Source organism: Lepidochelys olivacea (genome assembly GCF_965140295.1).
Source record: "Lepidochelys olivacea isolate rLepOli2 genome assembly, chromosome: 9".
In the NCBI taxonomy this organism is placed as follows: domain Eukaryota; kingdom Metazoa; phylum Chordata; order Testudines; family Cheloniidae; genus Lepidochelys; species Lepidochelys olivacea.
The window spans coordinates 62,057,904-62,073,961 of NC_140419.1; the positions used below are offsets into that span (position 1 = coordinate 62,057,904).

The window sequence follows — 16,058 nt, forward strand, 5'->3', positions numbered from 1 at the left end:
CGCTCGCGGCCCCCCGGGATGGGGGGCGGGGAAGGAGACGGCCCCAGAGCACGGCGATGCTGTTCCCCGAGCGAGCGAGCGAGCTGCGCAGGCACAGGGGACACCCCGGCCCAGGCCGATCGGCGCTTCCCGGGGCTCGCAGCCCCGCCACCACTAGCTCCCGGACCGCTGGACTCTCCCGCGAGCTCCTGGGGCTTCCCTAACGTGCGTCACCGCCGCTTCAGCCAGTCAGCGCCGCTCCTGGCGCCCCGCCCACTCCGTACCTCGGCCAATCGCCATGCAGAGTGGTCTCCGCCTTTCGTTGCCATAGTACCGGCAGGGACGGGATTAGCCAATGGGGTGGGGTGGGATTGTTGTCGGCCTGTTGCCCCTGCCGGGAGCGGGCGGGATGGTGAGTAGGGATGGGGAGATACGGGACCCTGCCGCGGGTCCCTGGGGCGCGTCCACACTGCTCGGTGAGCCTGCCCAGAGGCGGAGAGAGGTCGCCTGAGGCCCTGGGCCGGAGCTAGTGGGGGCCGCCGCAAGGGAACCCTGGGCCCGCGCTCCCCTGCCGCCGCTTAGACCAGCTGCCTCGGCCAGGGCCCCGCCCCGCCCCATTCCCCACGGCCCCGCCCCATTCCACCCATAGCCCCGCCCCTTCCCCCACGGCCCCGCCCCATTCTACCCCTTCCCCCACAGCCCCGCCCCATTCCACCCATAGCCCCGCCCCTTCCCCCACGGCCCCGCCCCATTCTACCCCTTCCCCGTGGCCTCATCCCCACTTGCTCCTTTCCACCGACCCGCCCGTGGCCCCGAGAAGCTCTGTACCCCCGCCGCAGCCCCTGGGCCATGGTGGAGAGCGAGAGCTCCTCCAGCCCGGGGCCACAGCGGAAGGTAGGGTTGCCAGGCATTCAGTTTTTGACTGGAACACCTGGTCGAAAAGGGACCCTGGCAGCTCCGGCCGTTAAAAGTCCAGTCGGTGGCACAATGGGAGCCCGGCACAAGGGCAGGCAGGGAGCCTGCTTTAGCTCCGTGCGACTCCCAGAAGCAGCTGCCAGGTCCGTGCGGCCCCTAGACATACGTGTGGCGAGGAAGGCTCCATGTGCTGCTCCCATCCTTAGTGCTGGCTCCACAGCTCCCATTGGCTAGGAGCCATGACCAATGGGAGCTGGGGGGATGGCGCCTGCAAGCGCAAGGGCAGTACGCAGAGCCTTCCTGGCCACCCATGTGCCTAGGGGCTGCAAGGACCTCGTGCCCTTTTCCTGGGAGCTGTGGTAAGTGCCACCAGGACCCTGCACCCCAACCCCCTGGCCCAGCCCGGAGCCCGCTCCTGCACCCCAAACTCCTCATCCTGGCCCTACACCCAGACAGAGCCCTCACCCCCCCCCCCACCCTGCACCCCAACCCCCTACCCCGCCCAGAGTCCCCTCCCGCATCCAAACTGCCTCTCGGAGTCTGCACCTTGCACCCACTCAACACCTCAATCTCCTGCCCCTGCCCTGAGTCCCCTCCTGCATCCCAAACCCCTCATCCTCGGTCCCAGCTCATAGACCCCAGCTCATAGACCCCAGCCGGAGCTTGCACTCCCTTCCATACTCCAACCCCCTGCCCCAGCCCAGAGCCCCCTCCTGCCCCCCAAACTCCTCCTCCCCAGCCCCAGCCTAGAGTCCACTTCCCCAGCCAGAGCCCTCACCTCCTCCTGCACCCCAACCCCCTGCCCCAGCCTGGAGCCCTCTCCTGCACCCTGAACCCCTAATTTCTGGCCCCACCTGGAGCCCACACCCCCAACCCAGAGACCATACCTTCTGCACCGCAACCTCCTGCCCCAGCCTGGTGAAATTGAATGAGGGTGGGGCAGAGTGAGCGACGGAAGGAGGGGGATGGAGCGAGCAGGAGCGGAGTCTTGGGGAAGGGGCGGAGCAGAGGCAGGGCTGGGAGTGGGGCAGCAGTGTTCGGTTTTGTGCCATTGGAAAGTTCGCAACCCTACTGGAAGGAGATTTTTCTGGGTGCGCCAAATTGGCAAGGGGGCCCCATGGCCCATGTGGTAATCTGTCACTGAGCCTGCCTCTTGGGTTGGAGCCCCAGCCCTCCACACACACATTGTTGTGACTCAGGTCAGTGATAGGAGGAGGGTGACCATATTTCCCAAAGAGAAATCAGGACACCACGCGGTGTCTAGGGGGTTTCCCTCCCATGCGTGGGGTTGGCCTTAGGCGGTCCCCATGGCCCCGTGTGGAACTGGCCCAAGATGCCTGGCATCACTGCTCACCCAAGCCCCACCGTGTAGGGCTGGCGTTGCCGCTCGCTTCCCCCCGAACATTCTTCCACACCTTATTATGGGGGCATTCCTCATGTTTTTGGCAAAAATAGTCATTTGTCCCGCTTGCCCTTTCCAACTGATCATCACTTGGCAAGAGCAAGTGGGACAAATGCCCAGTTTTGCCAAAAACATTAGGATGTCCGGGACAGGGCTTAAAAAGGGGACAGTCCCAGCCAAAACAGGACGTACGGTCACTGTCGTTAGTGAGTGCTCTGGGGGGCACGGATCAGCGTTCACTTCGTGCTCCCCATCAGTACCCAGGCCAAGCTGGGGGGAAGCTAATGATCCAACCAGTGGACCAAATTCGGTGATGAATCCTGGCCACATGCCTGAGGTATGTTGCACATATGCTAAGAAGAAGAGCGCACTCTAGACCTGGGTCCTAGGCCCTGCTAGTGGGGGTGGGTCACGGCCAAAGTCTCCCTGAGACTTGGGTCCAAGCCCTGCCATTTCACAGTGTGGATGCAACTCAAGAGACAGATCCGAGTCGGATGGTCTGTGTAGTGCAGTATGGATGCATTAGCATGGCTGTGAGACCAGGGTCCAGCAATTCTAAGCCCAGTTTACAGTTCAGTGTGGACGCTCAAGTGTAGACTTGGAAACACTGAGTCCACAGGCTTGGGTCCCACAGACCCAGGTTTTATAATGCAGTGTAGACATACCCTGGGAGGTGCCCTTTGTGAGATGGGATGGGGCAGGCAGTCTGGGTCCCTAATGCTAGTCATCCACCTGGTCTCTTGTTGTACAAATAGAAAAGGAGTACTAGTGGCACCTTAGAGACTAACCAATTTATTTGAGCATAAGCTTTCGTGAGCTACAGCTCACTTCATCGGATGAAGTGAGCTGTAGCTCACAAAAGCTTATGCTCAAATAAATTGGTTAGCCTCTAAGGTGCCACAAGTACTCCTTTTCTTTTTGGGGATACAGACTAACACGGCTGCTACTCTGAAACTTGTTGTACAAATGTTTCCAAGGCTTCTAGCTCGAAGAAAGTGATGGAAGGGGCAGCGACCCAGAAGAAGAAGGTGGCACCCAAGCTGGTACTCACTGAAGAACAGAAACAGCAGTTGCGAGAGGCCTTTGATTTGCTTGACACCGACGGCACCGGTACAGTCGACGTAAAGGACTTGAAGGCAAGCAAGAAATCACAAATACACTGTGTGCTTGTTGCAAAAAGGCCTAGAGCAGCAGACAGTAAAACAGGTCTAGTGCTGTAGCTTTCAATGCTAAAATTTGTGATTTCAAGAAAACTCAGGGGTTTTGGTAAGAGGAGGTTTCCTCCAGCTCCATACTTCTCACCTGACTGCTGGGTCCCCTGCCAGCTGCCCCCTTCTTCTCCAACATCAGTCTTTGGGGTATAGCTGACCAGACAAATCAGGGACATGGATCCAGAGACTCAGTTTTGTGGTTGTGGGTAAGAGTCTAAGAAATCTTCCACTGTCATGCAAACCACTTTATTTCGTATCCAAAGTAAAGATATTTTCTGTTGCATTCACATTTGCTACACTAAGATAACATAGTCTATATAGTAGGAACTTTATTCTGAGGTTTCCAGAAACCAGGTACTACTGCATAATACACTTTGTGTGATTCATTACAACTAAGGGATAATACTGCAGTAAAAATGAAACACACATTCTTTATCTCCGTCTATGTATGTAACCCGTACTGGTGCAATAAATATTTCCCAAATCATCTATAATTGGTAGGTGTTTGTGGAGATTAGATGCTTCAAAGGCTTGGGAATGGGATGTAGTGCGTTTCGCTTCCGGATTGCTGGGTCAAATCCAACCCAAGGCAATAGTGACTGAAAGGCATTGCCATTTGATGGCATACATTTTGTAGAGTGTAATAAATTTTGTAGAGTCTCAGTCCTGGTATCCCAATCACAGTAGAAAACCACACCATAAGTGGCATTCATTGATCTTGTTGGCATCTCAGCAGAGGTGCCAGTTTGAATCTACCTTTCAGACTGAACATGCTCAGACCTCTTAGCGGTAGTCCCTCCAGGGAAAGTTTGAGGCACATTGGAAAGGCAGGTTGACAGAAGTCTGCACTGCTGCAGTCCATTCTGTATCTGTTTCTATGTTCCAGATAAACAGATTCAGCCTTCAGGGCTGTTGATCTGGCATGTTTAACCAACACTAAATTCTGTCTCATACACTATTTAAAGGACACTATCCACTTAAAAGTCACATTTCTGTCTGACCTAATTGAACAGATTAGAGAAGGAAAAACATTTTCTTCTATTCCTGCCCCCCTCTATTTGTTTACACAGCACTTCTGACAACAATTTGGGAAGAGTCAGTTTCACTGTTTCCTCTTTCTGGTAAATCAGTTTCCCCTGTGTGTATTTGGGACTGTCACACAGAAGCAAAGGAGAGAAAAGCATTTTAAACTGTGTGTGTGTGTGTGTGTGTGGAGGGGGAGGGGGGAGTATTGTGAAACTTCAAAAATTGGTAGAGAGACTCAGGTCTTGGTGTAGTATAGTATCATTCATTGGTGCTGTGAACTGGATGCTTTAATTCTGAATGCCAAAAAGCAAATTTATAAGGTCAAAGACATCAGGGTCTTGTCCAGAATAACTGCTTCACATGCAGTGCAGGCCATCTGCGACACCTGCTCTTTGTCATGTCCGTTGCCTTGCTAGCATTTATTATTTGACTTGCTGTAGCACCTTGTGGTTCCATCCCCATTTTTTTTCATAGTGTGTGATGTGGTTTCAATTGTCTCCCCCTCTTCGCTTCTGTTTGCATTGCCAGCCTATTTTCCATGTTTGCAGGTGTCCATAAGGGCCCTTGGGTATGAACCCAAGAAAGAAGAGTTGAAGAAAATTATATCAGAAGTTGATAAGGAAGGGTCAGGGAAGATCAACTTTGATTCCTTTTTGTGTGCGATGACTCAGAAAATGGTATGTAAATCGGGTTAGCCACAAAGGTCCTGGGCATCCTTAACATGAAGGGCTTTGATGGGAATTTAGAAAACTTAAGACCCAAGAGAGTCCAGCATTTCCCATTCAATACTAACCAGAATTCAATAATATTAGAAAGAGGGGGCGGGGGGAGAAGCCAGGTTGGCTGCTAAAGACAATCATGAACAAACAAGCGATAAATCAAACAAACAAGAACAATTTAGCATCCATAGAGAAATCCTTATGCAAGACCCACTGAAACACTTCAGTCCTACCTGTCGTGCCATCTCTGACATCTGCCCTTTCCCTCAGTAGATCTAATCCACCTCAGTCCTAAATTGGCCCACTACTAGGATATTCCAGTCCTGGTCCCTCATACTCTTCTTGCAACTTTGTTCATGGCTTTTCCTTAAGTAATAAAAGAGAATGGCAAATGTTAAATAGTGGCAACAAATGAACTCTGCAGTGGCCAGGTGCCATCCAAGATATCCTCTTAGCTTAGATTCTTAGTAATATGCATGAGAAGGGATATTAGAATGCTGGTGGTTCCCCTTCACATTTGCGTATCATTGTTCTGCGCTTCTTTGTTAAGTCTGAGCCAGAATCCAGAGAGGACATTCTGAAAGCCTTCAAGCTCTTTGATGACAATGGAACTGGCAAAATCTCTTTCCAAAATCTCAAACGTGTGGCTGGTGAGATTGGGGAAAACCTCACAGATGAGGAGCTGCAGGTTTGTAATGTACATCTCTTTGCCTTCGCACAATGTTGACATGAGTCTTTGTTTCATGGAAGATTAATTTAGCTATTAGGGAAACTGTGCAATGTTCTGAATCCGTCTTACCTTCCTAGTGGCATCTTCTCGTTGCTACTCTAGTTTGTGAGTGTGTAACACTGACAGACCCCGGTCACTGGCGGGCAGGATCAAACCTGGGGCCTCTGGAGCTTAGTGCATGAGCCTCTACCGAATGAGCTAAAAGCTATATGGCTATTGGCTAAGGCTGTAGAGCAGACTCATTAATCAATCTCTCTCTCTGTCAGTGGTCTCCAACCTTTTTATGCCCAAGATCACTTTTTGAATTTAAGGGCAACCCAGGATCTATCCCGCCCCTTCCCCGAGGCCCCGCCCCTTCCCCAAAGCCCTGCCCTGCTCACTCCATCCCCACCTCTCTCCATCGCTTGCTGTCCCCCACCCTCACTCACTTTCACCGGGCTGGGGCAGAGGGTTGAGGTTAGGGAGGGGGTTCAGGGTGCTGGCTCTGGGAGGAGGTTCAGGGCTGGGGCAGGGGGTTTGGGGTGCTGGCTCTGGGAGGGGGCTCAGGGCTGGGGGTTGGGGTGCGGCCTCCCGCCGGGTGGCACTTACCGCAGGCGGCTCCCTGTCGGCGGCGCAGCGAGGCTAAGGCAGGCTTCCTGCCTGCCCCGGCCCCACACCGCTCCGGGAAGGGGCCAACATGCCTCTGCGGCCCCTGGGAGGGGAAGTAGGGGCACGTGGCTCTGCACACTGCCTCTCTACAGGCACCGCCCCCAAAGCTCCCACTGGCCACTGTTCCCCATTCCTGGCCAATGGAAGCTGTGGGGGTGGTGCTTGCAGGCAGGAACAGCAGCACACAGAGACCCCTGTCACCCCTCCCTTCCCTGGGGCTGTGGGGGCATGCTGGCCGCTTCTGGGAGTGGCATGGGGTCACGGCAGGCAGGGAGCCTGCCTTAGTGGCAGCCTTGCTACACCGCCAGAGATCGCGATCAACTGGGAGAGTCCCTAGGATCGACAGGTTGGTGACCACTGCTCTAAGTGGTCTCAGTGCCACTAGATGGGACAGAACACCGTACCCAGGAGGTGTGTGGGTTACATACTTCCCCTAGTTGAGGAAATGTGTCCCGAGCTTCAGAGACTTCCCAGTTCAAATCCCGGACGAGCTCCCCCTTGTAACACTGATAGACCCCCGTCGTCGGTGGGCGGGATCGAACCTGGAGCTTCTGGAGCTTACTGGATGAGCCTCTACCACATGAGCTAAAAGCCATATGGCTATTAGCTAAGGATTTAGAGCAGACTCATTAGTCCAAACTATGGCCCGTGGTTCACATCCAGCCCACCAGCCATTTTAATCCAGCCCTCAAGCTTCCGCTGGGGAGCGAGGTCTGGGGTTTGCCCCACTCCAGCGCTCCAGCTGGGGAGCAGGGTTGGGGGCCGCTCCGTGCGGCTCCCAAAAGCTGCTGCATGTGTCCTCTCCGGCTCCTAGCGGCAACCAGGGGGCTCCGCATGCTGTCCCCTGCCCCAAGTGCCGCTCCCATAGATCCCATTGACTGGGAACCGTGGCCAATGGGAGCTGAAGGGGCAGCACCTGCAGACAGGGCAGTGCGCAGCAGAACCGCCTGGCTGTGCTTCCGCGTAGGAGCCGGAGTGGCGTCATGCTGCTGCTTTAGGGAGCTGCTTGAGGTAAGCGCTGCCCCGAGCCTGCACCCCTGAGCCACTCTCTCATGTCCCAACTCCCTGCCCCAGCCCTGAGCCCCTCTTGCCCTCCAAACACTTGGATCCCAGCCCGGTGCAACTTCCTGCACCCCAAACCCCGCACCCACAATCGGAGACCTCACCCCCTGGTACCTTCTCTCCACCCCAGCCCAGAGCCCCTTCCTGTACCCTGAACTCTTCATTTTTGGCCCCACCCTGCAGCCCGCACCCCCAGCCAGAGCCTTCACCCCCTCCCGCTCCCCAACCCCAATTTCGTGAGCATTCATGGCCCGCCATACAATTTCTATACCCAGATGTGGCCCTCGGACCAAAAAGTTTGCCCACCCCTGCATTAATCTCTCTCTCTCTCTCTTGGGCTACGTCTACACTGGCAATTGAACGAAACAATTTTGTCCCGACAAGTGCCAGCGTGAGCAGTGCATTGTCTTCAGGAGCGCTCTCCTGCTGACCACGCAAACACTGCTCGTTCTGGGTGCAAGGTTTTTGTTGGCAGGAGAGCTGACAAACAGCGGCTAAACGGCACGCATTTTAGCGGGACGGCTGTGGCGACACAGCCATGTTGCTAAAAGCTGTTAGGGTAGACAAGGCCTAAGTGGTCTCAGTGCTACTAGAATGGGACAGAACACCATTAGGGGGAGGGATAGCTCAGTGGTTTGAGCATTGGCCTGCTAAACCCAGGATTGTGAGTTCAATCCTTGAGGGGGCCATTTAGGGATTGGGGACAAAAACTGGGGATTCGTCCTGCTTTGAGCAGGGGGTTGGACTAGATGACCTCCTGAGGTCCCTTCCAACCCTGATATTCTGTGATTCTATGATTCACCACACCTGGGAGGTGTGTGGGTTATAGGTGGGGAGAGGGGATTATGAGAGGGGATTTCTGCCTTCATCTGAAACATCAAATATTAGCCAGAGAGGGAGGGAGGATATTGGATTTGACACAGAGGATCTGCTGTGACAAATTATTTGTTACTTAGTGCAGATAAGCAATAATCATTCCCTTAATAGATAACAAGACTGGAACATTCCTTTCTTACCTTTCTCTTTGCTTTAGGAGTCTTTCCTGGAACTCTCCCATTTCCATATACCTAAAAGGGTCATTTGCTTTTTTTAGTTCCTATGCAATGAATGGGCAATGCAAAGTGATGTATGATTTATCATGGCCAGTCATGGTTACATCTCATCTGATGAGAGCATTGTTTCATTTGTGATATGTGGCTACTCTCATTTGGCTTTGCAATTCTCCTTTTTTGCACCACTTAGATTGACATAGTGCTTCTCAACTGTATATATTTATATAAAAATCATCACAGGTCAGTAATGCATTGTAAAGACAGAGCAGTTGGAATTTTACAATTGATCAAACTCCAGGAATTCAGAGCAACATGCCTGGACAGTAGCAGAACCAGTAACATATTTTCTGACCATAGAGGGTCTTGTTGATAAAACGATTAAAAGAAATCTGTGCTTAATAACAAAATGGATAAGGAAAAATCCCACTGGCAATCTTTTTTTTCCTTCTTAGTCTGACATTTACATCCCTTTTCTGGGCGAGCACAGTAGCCCATACACTATTGCAGCCACTTCTTACAGCTTTTAAACTCCGACTCTTCACTGTGTCCTCACCAGTGGCTTAGTGGAGTTGCAGTGCTCTGGATTTTCACTGTTGCAATACAGCAGGAACTTCTTCCCCAGCACTATATTACCCAATGCATAGCTTGAAATAGGGTAAGTGCTTTGAATACTTCGAATGTGAAAGCTGCTTGAATAAAATCCTGTTTGCTTTCCATTCCTCTCCCCTAATCTGCTTTAATGTACTTCTGGGTGCAGTTTGCCCCTTTGTAGAGATCCAGCACAAGAGCTATGCACTGCTTAGGTCCCATATAAGCCCTATTTTGAGTGTGTGTTGCATAGACCTTGTGCTGAAACTCTGAGAAGGGATGAATTCCTTCTTCTCTGAGCCCACCTAATCTGGTCTCTGAATCCTTACTGTTCTGCAGGAAATGATTGATGAAGCAGATGTGGATGGAGATGGGGAAGTGAATGAACAGGAGTTCCTGCGGATTATAAGGATGAACAGCATGTAGCTAGAAGTTTTTCTTTTCTTTTTTCTCAAATTTTTAAATACAGTTGGTAGGTACACCTGTTTTTTCTCCAGCCCCTCTTCATTCTCCTGGGGTGAAAAATGGGGGATCACCATCAGAATTTTTCAGAATCATGGTTGCAGTGGGACTGAATGACTGATTTTTAGCTGTCTATATCCTAATGTTTGATTCCATTGCAGAATTTTTAAATGATCTCAGGTAGCATTCTGGGTGTAGGGTAAATATTGACTTGTTTGTTGATTGTTTTCATGTTCCAATGTGATAACTTCATTCCCCTTTTAATTGCTTCCAAAAAGGCAGGGGAATAGACTTTCATGAATAACAGGAAATATTTTTTAAAATGTACTTTTTAAGAAGGAGCCAATCCCAGAGACTGATCCCAGAAACCCAGATCCAAATCTGTTCCTGGCACATACTTAGGCCCTGATCCTGCAATCAGATCCATGCTGGTGGACCCTGTGCCCATGCAGAGACCCATTGACTTCAAAGGGGCTTCATGCAGGGTCCATCCATTCGGAGCCAATTGCAGAATGGGTTCTTATTTGTCTGTAGCATACACCTAGAAAGTGAGATGCATGTATTTGAGACTTTTTAAGTTAATTTTGATTTAGCCCAGTGTGGGAATTTGAGGTGTTTCACTTTAGCAATGGGAGAGTCCCAGTGCAGTGAATTGGTATAGAAGATGCATTGCAGATGGTGAACTCTGTCATCACCCTTCCTGAAGTACACACTGATTTGTTATCAGTATTTTATCCTCTGGCCTGATTTTGCACTCTGTTTTGGGAAATACTGTGTTCATTTGTTATATCCATTGGCGCTAATTATTTTCTGTATCCCAATAAAACTTGTTTATAACTTTTTCTCTTCATGGATTAGTTCTTTTCACTGCTTTGGACTTTTCATCCATAGCATGATATTCCACATAAATGTTTCCCTTTTATAATTTCATGGATGAACTTTGGTACCCAAACCTACTGCATTGTGGATCTCCTGCACCCCACAGAGAGCGATTCCGGGGCTAGTGGGAGAGGACTCCTGCTTTCTGTATGCTAGAGAGTAACTTGGAGAGCAAAGACTGTAGAGGCACAGGGTCTCCATACAGCTCACTCTGGCCACTAGCAGTTCCCTTGAGATCCATGCATAGCGTCATGGTATTTAATACTAGGGTTTTTGCATGAGGCCTTAAACGTGGAGTGTGACATATTGGGCATACGTCTGTGTCAAACTGTGAACTCCCTTTTGTTTTGGGAACACCATTTCTGATTGTAACCTTCATTGTGGGCTTCCCTTTACTTGTAACCTCCATATTGGATTAAGGCACCCACTTTGTGCTGAAACCCAACCTGGCCCTGACAAGACTATCTGTTCTAGACGCTGTCCTGTTCATGCTGGGCTGTAGGACACTTCAAGGAGGGCTAACAATGAGAGAGCCATTAAGGGCCATCAAAGTTGAATGACTCTTTACTTCCTAGTGGAACAATGGGTTTTCTATCAGTAGCGCCATTGACTTTGAATGACTGTCTACCCAGAAGCCTCTTGTGGAGCTGGAGCCTGGAATTCCTCTAGATGAAACACATGGGCAAAAAGGGGGCAAAGATGGGTGCTTTCGAGCCAGGGGCCAGACCACTACCACATGCCAGATGACCAGGCTAAGGAGAGGAAAGGCAGGAAGGACTGTCTAGCCTATGGATTCTGGCCAAACCTAGGACTCGCAGGAAGGGTGAGATCAGACTCAGGGTTTGCATTTAGGACTCATTTCTTTTTTCCCAAAAATCTGTAATTCTCTAGTGCTTTCAAGGTTAAAAGCATCTGTAGATAAGAAATTCATTTGCTAAGCCTGTGCTCCTTGCTTGCCTGCCATCTAGCCCCTGAAAGGGTTAATCAGGCTCAGAATGGTGGAACTCATATCTAATGTGTATAAACAACTGTGGGCTCAGGAGGGCCGAGACACTGGTTTCAGGGATAAAGTGTCGGGCTGCAGAGTCCCACATCCCAAGGAAGGGATTCAGACATGAGGCCTGTGCCTGGGAATGTGCCTTAAAGACTCAGAGCTAGGAACAGTGACCAAGGTCAGATCAGACCCATTTAGCTTAAGAGCACGTAGGAATCAGAGGTTGGGTCCAGTCACAACAGACTAGTGTCTGTCCAGGGAGGAGGGCTGCACCACGTTATGACATTGAGGTCCTGTCTGGTCTGCATGGATATTAAAGGCAGTTTAAATGAGAGCAGAGGTTTGGCCCTGTGATCTTTGGCCAAAATCTCCCTTCATCTCCACTGTGGTGCTGTGTCTTGTTTGCAGGTTGGGTCATCCTCTTCCCCAGAGATGGTTGCATTTCAGAGGGTGCCATATGTATCTAGTTTGCAAAGCACTCCAGGATCCTTTGGAATGCAGATTGCTATATAAGTGGAAAATATTTAGTTAGCAGAAAGCAACCAAAATTCCAGAAGCTTATCTACGGTTTTATATCATGTGCAGCACTTCTCAAGACCAGATTTATGGGGGATCATTTTGGATCTGCTAAGTCAGGACCTCTCTAACTGTGGCTGTCCATTCACCAGTTGGCTAAAGAAATTAAGATACCCCTAGAAGTGCTAGCTAAGTGGGGGTGTATGTTTGACCACATTCTGGGAGGCCAGTTTGTGGTTGTATTATTTGAATTTGTTTCTATGAATCGCGTGTGTGTCTATACTAGGTTTGTCTCCTGTAGCACAAAAGAAATTCTAACAATGGTGCAGGCCCATTGCTATAGACTGTAATCAGGTCACCGGTTAAGCTTCTTGCCTTGATTGTTTTCACAGGGCATGTAACTGGTAGTTCCCTCCATCCCCATTCTGCTGGAGCAAAGGCAAAGCAATGCAATGCACAGTATTCATTAATATAATGTGAAATACAAAAATAAATTCTGGTGTTCAATCAAACAGAGGCCAGCATATATAAGATGTTTGTAATTTTATTCAGTAGAAATGACACGTTTTTGAATAATGAATAATGAATACCAGCTCATCTCTAGTTATCAGTGTTGTTAGGGTCTCTTGGGAATACAAGCCCCGCAGTGTCTTTCGAGGGAATCTAAGTCATCTAAAAATTAAATACTCTTTCCCAACCATAGATGACTGAAAGGGATTTAGACTAGGGAAGTCTAACTTTGCCTGGATGAGGAGGAGAATGATGGACTCTGAGGATGGAGCTTTGTGCACACATTTTCTTGGGTTGGCTTCCAAGTTCCACAGAAAAAGTCAAAAATGAAGTTTTGATAGGAAATAGCTCCCTCCTTAGAGGTTTTACTGTCTATGTCCGCATGTCTAAGAAACTTTCAAAGCTTACATTCCATGCCGTTTCCGAGGGACTGAAGCATTATGTTTGTGTGTGACACCCCTTTATATGTTGGCAAAGATGTATCATATCTCAGAAGGGAAAAAAGCCCATTAGTATCAAAATTCTAGGACTTTAGATAAACTGATGGAAATTTCAGGTCAATCCCTCGGAGTCTGGAACAACCCAGAAAACTCCTTTGCCATATAGCCACCTAATGACAATTGCTACGTGTCAGGCCACTAGAAGCAGCAGGTGCTGGCCCCCAGCTCCAGTCCCGGGTTCCAGCCGTGCCATGGCAGGCGCTGGCCACAGGCACCGATCCCCAGCCCCAGCTGCACAGCAGTGGGTTCCAACCATGGGGCTTTGGGTGCCAACCCCTGGCTCTGGCCACAGGGCAGCAGGTGCTGACCCCCAGCTCTGGCCATGGAGCTTCAGTTGCCCTCTGGCCCCTATTTCCTGCTGTGCGGTGGCAGGTGCTGGCCCCGGGCTCCAGCCATGTGGCCTTAGCCCCTGGCACTGATCCCCTGCCCCAGCTGCACAGTAGCAGGCACTGACCCACAGCTCTGTTCCAGGGCTCCGGCCACATGGTGGCAGCAGCTGGCCCCAGGTGCTAACCCCTGGCCCTGGCTGTGCAGCAGTGAGCGCTGGCTTCAGCCATGCAGGGTGGGCACTGATTCCTGGCTCCAGCCATGCATTTCTGGGCTCCAGCATCCAACTCTGGTCTCTCGCTGTGCAGCGGCAGGCACTAGCCATGGGCGCTGAATGACAGTTCTGACTGTATGGCAGCGGGCTCCGATCCCTGGTTCCAGCCATGCAGTTCCTGTCCAAAGCTCTAGGTTCTGGCCACGGGCACTGAGCCCCAGCCCTGGCTGCACGGCAGCAGACACCAGGCCCTGGCTCTGGCCATGCAACAGTGGGGCTCATCACCCACCCCCATCGCCCCAGGCCCCTGCTGCCTCCCCTGGCCCCGCATCCATCCCACCATCGCCTCCCCAACTAGGGCTTAATGGGTCCTGGGGCTTTCTGAGAAAAGTGATATTAACAAACATGGAAGTATCACTTCTGCCAGCAGACTTACTAGCTATCTGTGAAAAGTGATACTTCCATGTTTGTTAATATCACTTATCACTTTTCATAGCCTCCCAGGTAGCTACTAAGTATGCTGTGATATTAACAAATATACGAATATCACTTTTCACAGCAAGCCCCAGGACCCACTAAGCTGTGGATGGAGAGTGGGGGGGAGGGGTTAAAGGGGGAGATAGCATTATTTTTGTTATTGAGTCTGCCAAAAAACCCTACAAATACACATTATAATGATTTGGATGTGGATCTGTGCATATTTAATTGTTTTTCCTAAAGTTAATTAAGTATTTTATGAAAAAAGTGTCCGCGCAGCCACCAGTGAGAGTTGGTGGCCGCACTCTGAGGCCACCAAAATTTTTGTTGTGAGAACCCCTGGTCTAGATTTCTCCCTCCTTGGTAGCTAGCAGCGGTCCAATGGGAAAGGGCCTAGTGATATTAGAAATAAGCTTTGCGGCTCAAGGGTGTAGGGAGAAGGAGAGCAGTGGCCCACTCTCAGTGGCTGCTCTCCATCGATATATGTCTGAAGTTTATTTCAGAAGACTTGGATTCCCACAATTTTCCAACATGTTCTGTATTCAGGCGTTCAGGCAAGTTTCAGCACTTCTTTGATCATCTTTCCAATACCATCATAGACCTCATGGACTGGGGCGTTGCACATGAAGGCACTGGTTGTCACCAGCTTGTTGTTCACATCCACATGAATCTCACCTACGTGTTTGTTCACGTGTTTGCAGCCAAGTTCCTTCATGGCCTCTGCAGTCTTTGCATAGGGCCACCTAAAGGAAGAAGTGAGAAAAAACCAGGTGCATGTAGGTGATCCTGACACAGAGAGATGCTGCCAAGGCCTTAGATGGAAAGGATCCTTTCTCATTAGGTGCCCCACAGCAGTAGCTAGGAGTCTGCCATTGCTAAATAAATACCCCTCAGGTAAGAGACTACTGTGTGAAAGACAGTGTGTACTGTGGCAGAGAAATTCCTCAGAAGTCAAGGAATTATGCAAACTTTATATGCTCCCTCTTCCTCACTAAAGTAATCAAAAAGTCTCAGTAAATTTAAACATTAAGACTTTAGCGTCCCATGGTAAAGCTACAGGAAGCCCCCCTCCCGCCATGTACCTGTACTGGGTTATTGACCAACTCTTCTCAAACAAGTTAACTCTCCCTCAAACAGCAGATAGCACAATAGATTTCCTGCCACTGGGATAATTCAGCCCCAGCTTTGAGGCCCTTTACTGCGATGTTCTCAGCCTGATTAGCAGAGGAGAAGAGGTGTTGTGGCAGTATGTACCATAAATGACACAATGAGCATTGTGAATCAATAGCCTGGTGTCTTTCCTACCCTTGGGTTGTGAGAGAGGTGGACTAGTGTGCTGCGTTGATCCTTCAGGATCAGATTTTGCACTAGGGCTCTGCGACACTTACTTCTCACATTCTTTGTCCTGTCCAACTGTCAGCTCGCATCCTGGGAAGATTTTGGCTGCCAGGACTGGGGAGATGCAGCACATGCCAATGGGTTTCTTGGCAGCATGGAATGCCTTCAAAGTGTCCTCCACAACTTTAGAGACCGTGCAGTTCTTCCCCTGTGTTGCCCAAGTACTGAGGTTCTTAGCCACTCCAAAACCACCTCAGAATAGGGAAACAGGTTAAAAATAGGTGATTGTTTGAATATAGGATTTTTTTTTGCCAACTCAGCTATTTCACTAAAATGCTTAAGTGGACTTAGTGCAGTGTGGCATTTATCCATGGTCCAAACATATTTCAGTAAAACCTCAGCAAGCCACCACATCCTCTGAATACCTGCAGCTCCCTCTTAGGCCTGGCATAGCTAAGTCAGTTAGGAGTATTGGAAAAAAAAAATCACACTCCTGACAGATATAACAA

The 16,058-nt window shown here is 50.2% G+C and overlaps 2 protein-coding genes across 5 annotated transcripts in view; one reads left to right on the forward strand and one right to left on the reverse strand.

The window, feature by feature from the left end:
* The first annotated feature begins 208 nt into the window (after positions 1-208).
* Positions 209-10,610, forward strand: LOC311526458. 2 transcript variants are annotated; one of them, XM_084639517.1, is made up of 5 exons: positions 209-391; positions 3,274-3,432; positions 5,082-5,210; positions 5,803-5,940; positions 9,672-10,610. In XM_084639517.1, exons 1-5 carry the CDS (start codon positions 335-337, stop codon positions 9,756-9,758), a joined length of 570 nt encoding a protein of 189 aa, XP_084495643.1. In that variant the 5' UTR covers positions 209-334; the 3' UTR covers positions 9,759-10,610. The 2 variants fall into 2 exon arrangements, with proteins under 2 accessions (XP_084495643.1, XP_084495644.1); XM_084639518.1 differs by lacking the exon at positions 209-391 and adding an exon at positions 785-873.
* A 2,120-nt stretch (positions 10,611-12,730) lies between these two features.
* Positions 12,731-16,058, reverse strand: part of LOC311525909 (glutamine amidotransferase-like class 1 domain-containing protein 3, mitochondrial) — a 65,194-nt gene continuing 61,866 nt past the window's right edge. For all 3 annotated transcript variants that reach the window (XM_084638395.1, XM_084638396.1, XM_084638394.1), the window contains 2 exons: positions 15,600-15,801; positions 12,731-14,954 (listed from right to left, as the gene is read on the reverse strand). In XM_084638395.1, coding sequence (XP_084494521.1) covers positions 14,762-14,954; positions 15,600-15,801 — 395 coding nt within the window. In that variant the 3' untranslated portion in view covers positions 12,731-14,761. The remainder of the gene's footprint in view (positions 14,955-15,599; positions 15,802-16,058) is intronic.